General features: G+C 33.0%; 1 protein-coding gene across 3 annotated transcripts in view; it reads right to left on the bottom strand.

Annotated features, from left to right (window-relative positions):
• Positions 1-7,851, bottom strand: part of LOC111085915 (uncharacterized protein C7orf43 homolog) — a 40,460-nt gene that overhangs the window by 12,586 nt on the left and 20,023 nt on the right. For all 3 annotated transcript variants that reach the window (XM_022386746.1, XM_022386745.1, XM_022386747.1), the window contains 2 exons: positions 7,016-7,106; positions 894-1,050 (listed from right to left, as the gene is read on the bottom strand). In XM_022386746.1, coding sequence (XP_022242454.1) covers positions 894-1,050; positions 7,016-7,106 — 248 coding nt within the window. The remainder of the gene's footprint in view (positions 1-893; positions 1,051-7,015; positions 7,107-7,851) is intronic.

The following is a 7,851-nucleotide window of genomic DNA, read 5'->3' on the forward strand; positions in this document are numbered from 1 at the left end:
TTAGATTGCGAGTCGAGCGCCCTAACCACCTGGCCATGCCGGGCCTTAAGTGTTTAGATTAAGCACGTGCCTCAGTTGACGATCCACCATTTATGAGCCGTATTATCATCAATTTCATGGTACAGCTATGGGCTCACCTGCTTTGACGATTGTAGTGGATGTAATAAGGAAAACCACAGTACCCCAAGCTACAGACACCTTTCCTGGTTAAGACAAAAACTACAGACAATATGGGAACGACACTACCGACATTTTAGAAATGTTTTAGTGAAAAATAAATTAACCATTCCAACAGTGTGGATATGTATATCAAGTTCAATTGAAAAGAAAATCCAAGGAAGACTACCTTTTAATTAGTGGGGTGATAAAACGAAAAATAATTATTACCGTATTATCTGTACAAATACAGACATTTAAACAAAATTAATATTAGGGTAACTTATCAATCTTATAAAACTCCATTTGATATTTTGAAAGATCCCATTTACTCTGAAAAACATCTTGGTAATATTTATAACATTTCCTATCAAAACTGCCCAAGCGCATGTTATAGTGAGGCAGGTTAATCGAGGAGCACTTAAATAGAAGAATATAAAAATGGCAGTCATGATAAACATGTAGATGCGTAAGATTTAACAAATCACGTTCTTACAGAAGACCCTAATGTAAACTACAAAACTGTAAGTGAGTTTGAAGTGAGTTTGGTGGTCTGATCTACCAGAGTAATCAGATAACAGCTTATAACATTTCAATAATTTGCAGACACTATGTACTTTAGCAGAAAGTATGACTTTACATTTCCAGTGCTTAATATTTATGCGATTTATTTTACATATATATATATATATATATATATAAATAAATTTATAGAGTATAAAATAATTCGTCGTTACCTTGGTCACTTTTTGAAATACTATCTTGTTGAATCTGATCAGGAAAAGGTAGCTATGTTGTTCTCGAGGCTTTAGCCTAATTGGAAATTGATTTTCCCAGCCGGAGCATCTTAGGCCAGTCGGTTTGAGAAAAGCATATTCCTCTTTTGGGTTGTCTCTGTGCCACAAAAGTGTATATTTTTAGTTGTTTTGTCTTCTTATCGGAATCTATATTGATGAATTCTAATGATTAACAAGAAATGTTTATTCTATTTTGAATGCGTGAACTAATTTCATTCTGCATTGAACGTAGTCAGAAATGTTAAGATGATTAAAAATGTTTAAACACTATCAAATCTAACTGTTTTCACAAAATTTCTAATATTTCATTTAATCACAAATTCCTCAATTCGAAGATCAGCAATTTAATAAAGCATGCTTCTATCATATCAAAATAAAAACTAACTAAGCAATAGCTTAAATACTTGTTTCCTCATTTATAAATAAATGATTCAACAAAGCGTCTTATTTGAAAATATTGCATCTACAAGGGGTTTATTCAAACTAAATCCACAACTTTGTCTTTACAGTAGTGACAAAAATATATATCCGAACTTATAACACATTTTAAATTTTTTTATAACACTGATGTAAACCAATAAGCATTCAAATAAGGTTTAAGGGTAAGAGGGGGGAGGGGCAGTTCATAACAGGAAGTGAGATTAATTTCTCAGAACTGAAAGTTGATATTTTTCTAGTATGTTAATTGATATTAACTTCTAAAGAAATATCTCATAAAAATATAAAGACTACATCTTTTACAAAACACAAGACTGTACACATATTCACTTATTGTTTTACTTAAGGAAGAACTCTGGTCCATTTGCATGAGCATAAGTTCGAACTTACAAAATATTACAGTTACAGTACCTATTGTTATTCCATCATCCAGCAAAATTACACTAAAAACTGGCGTTACAAAAAGTTTTACTGAAAATTTCTGTAGTTGCGAATATGTATTAAAAAAGGGGCTACAACCAATTCAATATTTTCAATATTAAAAAAACAACAGAGACATACAATGAAACGAATCGAAAACAGTTAAATAGTGGATGGTTTAGTAGTTTTTCTATTCCAGTCTTTTACTTCCGTTACCTCTGTGTGGAGCTCGTACATAAAATAATATTTTAATGAATTTAAATTAATTCAATTGTTTGACTTAGAACTCTTAGAATATAATTTATAAAAAAAGACCCAATTATTACAGTAAACCTAATAAATTCCTGCCTCTTAAATTATACATGCACATGTAGGCTGTATTTCAGGCATTTAGTTTGTTTATAGTTACCAGACACTTATCAGTTAAGTTGCATATAAGTACCATTGATATCTATAGTTTATACAGAATTTTAAACATACGAATATAATCCTATAAAATACTGAAACAGGTCGTAGTTGAAATTTGTTTTGTTTTTTCTGTTTTTGTGCAAAGTGTATCTGTAATGATGACAAGGCCGAAAGGAGAGGAACAACTGAACCACGATTATAACATGATATTACTTCTAATTCAGCCATTCGGAGAAAACTCAGTGTTCATAAAAGCATCCTTCTGGTTTCTGATCATTATCATGAAGAGATAAAAACTTCGTAAACATTTTGGGAATTATAGCCTTTATGATAGCAGTGTGTAAATATCAGTAAAATCATCTTACAAAACATGCAAATTGCTGTATCGACAATGTGGTTTCCATTTCAAGCATTATCTACTATAAGTTTGGATGTCAAAATGTATATGTATGTGTATATGTTTAGACATAACATTTTTGTTTTAAAACGTCAATGATCAAAACTTCGTGGAAAGTTCCTTTGGGAATTCTACAGGTGTTGCGATCAATTTCTACTTATTCAAATGTTTTATAAGAAATAACTATCGTTTTCATTCATAAAACTAACTTTTAGCGATTAGATAGAACACGGCGATTATCCTACTCTTGAAATTAACAATAAATATTTGTAGTTTAAACATTGTTGAGTTAAAAAACTGTGAATTGTGTCATGCTGTTGTGGTTCTATCCTCTTACTTAACACTAAATTATTTTCCTTACAAATGCGGTGTACGTTATTGTTTCTTGTGTATAATGCTATGTTTTATCAGTCTCATACTGATCTAGTTAAAGTTCTTATTCAAATCGTTCACATATATATAGCAACAATTTTTACAAAATGATAAAACCCTATAACCCGAGCGCTTCATCTTCCACCTTTTGAAAGCGCTCGGGTTATAGGGTTTTTAACATTTTGTATTAAGACTTATTGAGCCTACGTGTTTTTCTGACATCATGAGAAATTTTTACAGATATAATGCCAGTAAAAGCGTCATCTTTTGTGTACTCGTCTTGGGTATAATTGTTTTTTGTTGTTGTTGAATAAAGACTATTCATTTTTGGTACCCGTTGTATCCATTTTCTTTAATTCTTTAAACTCTTTTAAAGTCAAAGCATCTAGATTTTATCGGTAGTACATTTTCTGTCACATTTCTGTAATTCTGCAAAACCTACCCCGTTACTCTTATGGGAAATCAGTGCATCTGAGACTACCAAACTGTAAATTGCTGTGTGAGATTGCAACGTTCTGATCATTTTTACTGAAACATATCCACAATAAATGAAAACATAAAATATGTATTTTTATCATTAGGCAGAATTTTAAATCAAAATTAATTTGGCCGATGAATTAATTTACCAAGGCCACTGTACGTTTCTAACACCATCTCCCTTGTTATCTTTTCCCTAGTTGAATACATCTGTTACTGTTAACCATTTTCCCTACCTATACATAGAATTTTCCCCTTTTTCAGAATAAAAACATTCCAAAAATGTATAATTACGAACTTATAAAATATTCTGGAATTCTGCCCTGTAGTACCTAAAGGCACGGTACTGATTCCAGCCAGCCAAGTTAGGAGAATGAAATAACGCACTTCAATAACTCTATGTACAGGACTGAACTTTTGGACAAAACTGTTTAAATGCTGAAATGCTACCATTCTTATGGCGGTGTCACAGCGGTATGTCTGCGGACTTACAACGTTAGAAACCGGCTTTCGATACCCGTGGTGGGCAGAGCACAGATAGCTCATCGTGTAGCTTTGTGCTTAACTTCAAACAAACAGTCAAACCGTTCTTATGTTTCTGAATAGATATAAACACTCTTACATCGCATTAAAAACAGCAGCTTCTTGTATTCGTAAATTAAATGAAATAATCAGTCAGAAATGGTAAAATTATTGTTCTTCCTGTTGTTCATGAGTCAAAACATATAGTAAACAAAAGGGAACTGGTACGATACAAAGTGGACAACTGTAGCACATCTGTGTGGATAGATTCCCTGAGATTCTAATCCAATTTGAAGTGAAATTAAAATTGTAATTAATTTTAATAAAAATAAAAACAAAAACTTGTTATATATGATCGAAACATTTTACATGTATAAAACAACAAAGTTAGAATAAATGGGTCAGTCGTATAAAATTATAATACCAAAACTAAAGCCAAGTTATATAAAAAAAGGCAAACCCTATAAAGAGGTAATGTAAAAGTGGGTAAGTTAAACGAGAAAGAACTGTAAAAACTTAGATCCCTTTTAATATTCATACGGCTGCTTATTCCATTTTTTCAGGAAGTGTGCAGAACAAAAATAATTTTATAAAATTATTTTTAAGTTTGTAAAAAAAGGACAATGTAGATATAAAAAGTGACAAATAAAACAGTGATAACTCAAAATTACTTAAAGAGTGAGCACAAAAACAGACTCATGCTATTTTTACCACAAAGTTACAAGATGGGCTATCTGCTCTCTGTCCATCGCGGGGAATCTAACCCTGGATTTTAGCAGTCTCGAGACATACCTCTGACTCACTGGGGGACGGCGTCATCTTTCCGAGGCTCAGCATTGAAATTGGAAAGCAGAAAAAGAAGCAGAGTTTTTAAAATAAAATGTCGTTCTTCTCAGGCTTTCACAGGACGACATATTAAATAAATGTCAAGAGACTACCATTAGAACGAGTCGGAGTCAAAAAGTCACTTCTGCTAAAACTAGTGAAAAGACCAGTGCTACAACTTCCTGCTATACTGTCTCAAAAATTGAAAAACCACTTAAATTGTAGAGAGGAAAAGAAAAGAGAAAGCGAAAAATGTATTTGATTTGGTTGGCCAAGCTAAATTGTTAAAAGTGTTGCTTGAAATGTATCCAGTGCAGCTGCTAACATTTTACTTTTCCAAAGCCGACAAGGGAAGGAAATTCACATGATGATTTGTGCCAATGAAAAAGGGGTACCAAGACGATGGGTTCAACATTCCACTCACAAAAAATACATTGTTTTGTTTTTGCTGCAAGATTTTCACCGTCGGGAAACAGAACAAAGAACTTGAATAGTTTAACATAACTTTCAAGTTTGACACGAAACTTAGCTGATCACCTGGAGACACTTCGATTACAATCTCAACCGAAAATGACACAAGTAATCGATAGTGAAAATCTTAAACAAGAAACTGAACATTAGTAAGTTATACTTGAAACTTAATGTTTTGATAAGAATTCAGGGAACTCAAACTATTGCTCTTTGAGGAAGTCGTGAGTAGCTCTTCACACCCTTAAGTTGGAACTTCCTGCTATTTGTTAAATATTTGGCCATGTTTGTTCTTGTATTAAAAGAACATTTTAGAAGAATTATTAAGTAAGAAATCCGTAAGTACTACCTGGAGAAGAACATCCAGAATGAGCTAATTCAATAGTATTCCAACAAGATACAGACTCTTGCTGACTACCATTAAAATTCCAAGTACTGTATTACTCGATTGGATTCGAATGTACTTCAGACGTAAGCTATGCAAAACAGATGGATATTAACATTTCATTTATACAGATAGTGATGAAATTGCGACTGAAAAATGGTTATGTTACTATCAACGATAATTTCTCCAAACATTTGCTGCTAAAAGACACAAGTGGTACATTATGCCTGCAAAGTTGTTATCAATAAACGTGTATAAAATGGCGCTGCTGTTAAAAGCTTACTAGATCAAAGGTCATAGCAATGGATCAGCATAAAGAGCAAGAATAAGAAGCCTGAGGACTTACAACGCTAGAATCCGGGTTTCGATACCCGTGATGGGCAGAGCACAGATAGCCCATTGTGTAGCTTGGTGCTTAATTACAAACAAACATAATTATGCAAATCTTCTTGTGTTGCCGGATAGATTTCTATTATGTTCAACAGATCATTTCAAGAAAAAACCTAAATAAAAATCTCTTAGATAACTTTATTATACATAATCCTAAACGAGTTATAAACCTTTTGTTATTAAATATATATTCTACCTTCCCATCAAAGGCCACCTAATGCAAGTTAAAATTGAGTTGCTTGTGATGTTTACGTATGCCAGCCTTTAATCAAGTGTAAACGAGAACAAATGTGATTGTACTAGTGTCGACCCAAGGATATGGTTAGAAAGGGCCAAGTGATATAAGGATATGCATAGAGAAATTAGTAGTTTATTTTACCACTGGCTGTATGGTCGTACTCTACTTTTAGCTATGAGCTTGCACCCTACATCCTAGAGGGAGGAAAAGGTCAAACTTCTGCCTGACCTTCCCAAATCACCCAACATGACTTGAAACACGGCACAGAAATATTCACTTTTTATAAGCTTAGCTTTCGAGTTTCAAAGCATATTATAAAATAAATTTAAAAGCATAACTGTTAGCTATATATTTCAGAGTTTGTAAAATTTAACTTTAAGCAAAATCCGTTATATTATCATACTATTTGAATGTTTTCGCGCATCCCCCCTGCGGGGTGCTCTCCACTGGTTTAGGAACCCTGATGTTTCTAGAACTTCTACCGGAAATTTGCATAATCTAAGGATTTACGCGTAGTTTTCTTTACAATATTTCCAGGTAAGATTTCTTAATAGGTGTTAGAGCATTGTTTTGAAATTGTCTCTTCTGTATTTTGAAATTTTATCAAAAAGAGAGAGAGAGAGAGAGAAAAGTAGAATACAAACAATTACATAAAAATAAATAACTACTTACAACAATTTGGAAATGAATAAGCCTAATACGAGTAATAGAAATGTCTTTACCCGTCGTGGAATGTTGTCATGAGTAATTCACGTCTTCCTTCAGCTTTAAGATAAAGACTATGTATTATAGTTTCTTCTTCTACGTTGCCTACTGTTGAATGTAAAAATAAGAAATACAAGTGAAAATAAATTAAGTAATATATATATTCACAATGCAGTAATCAACTCTTTTTTTATATATATTTTGAACAGCATTCCATGAAAAAATAAAAGATTGTTGTAATACTACATATTAGATTCAAGAAGAGGGTTGAGGCTCAGCCTGAAAAGATTAGTGTTTCGAGGTGCTAATTTCCTTAGGAGACTTACAAACAGTACAAGAGGACCAGCTCAAAGGCAACATTTTCTCTAGTTTTTAGATTTGTTATTCACTCTCCAGTAGCACAGCGGTATGTGTTCGGATACTTCGGTTTTGATACCCTTGGTGAGCAGAGCACAGCTAGCCCATTGTGTAGCTTTGTGCTCAATTATAAACAAACAAACAAAGATTTGTTATTATAATTTCACATAATGATTTTGTTTCCAGAGATTGATTGACTTGCAGTCTATCAAGTACTCGATTCTTATAACCTTCTATTGCTATAGTAGTAATAACAATATATTGTTACGACAGCGGAGGTCACGTGACGTGGTAACACGTGATAAGTGTCTAGAAGGTTCATGAAGAGGCGAGTGCATTCTAGAAGCCCTCTATTCTTGTATATAAGCGCGGCAAATAAAGCGGAGAAATTAATTGGATAGCAGACAGGGAGATATAGAGACAGATATTCGAGTTAAGTGAGCGGTAGTGACCGTAAGTAAAGTGCGGGAATCGTTGTGAATTATAGCGTGTGTTT

Source organism: Limulus polyphemus, unplaced genomic scaffold, assembly GCF_000517525.1.
Source record: "Limulus polyphemus unplaced genomic scaffold, Limulus_polyphemus-2.1.2 Scaffold711, whole genome shotgun sequence".
Classification (NCBI taxonomy): Eukaryota; Metazoa; Arthropoda; class Merostomata; order Xiphosura; family Limulidae; genus Limulus; species Limulus polyphemus.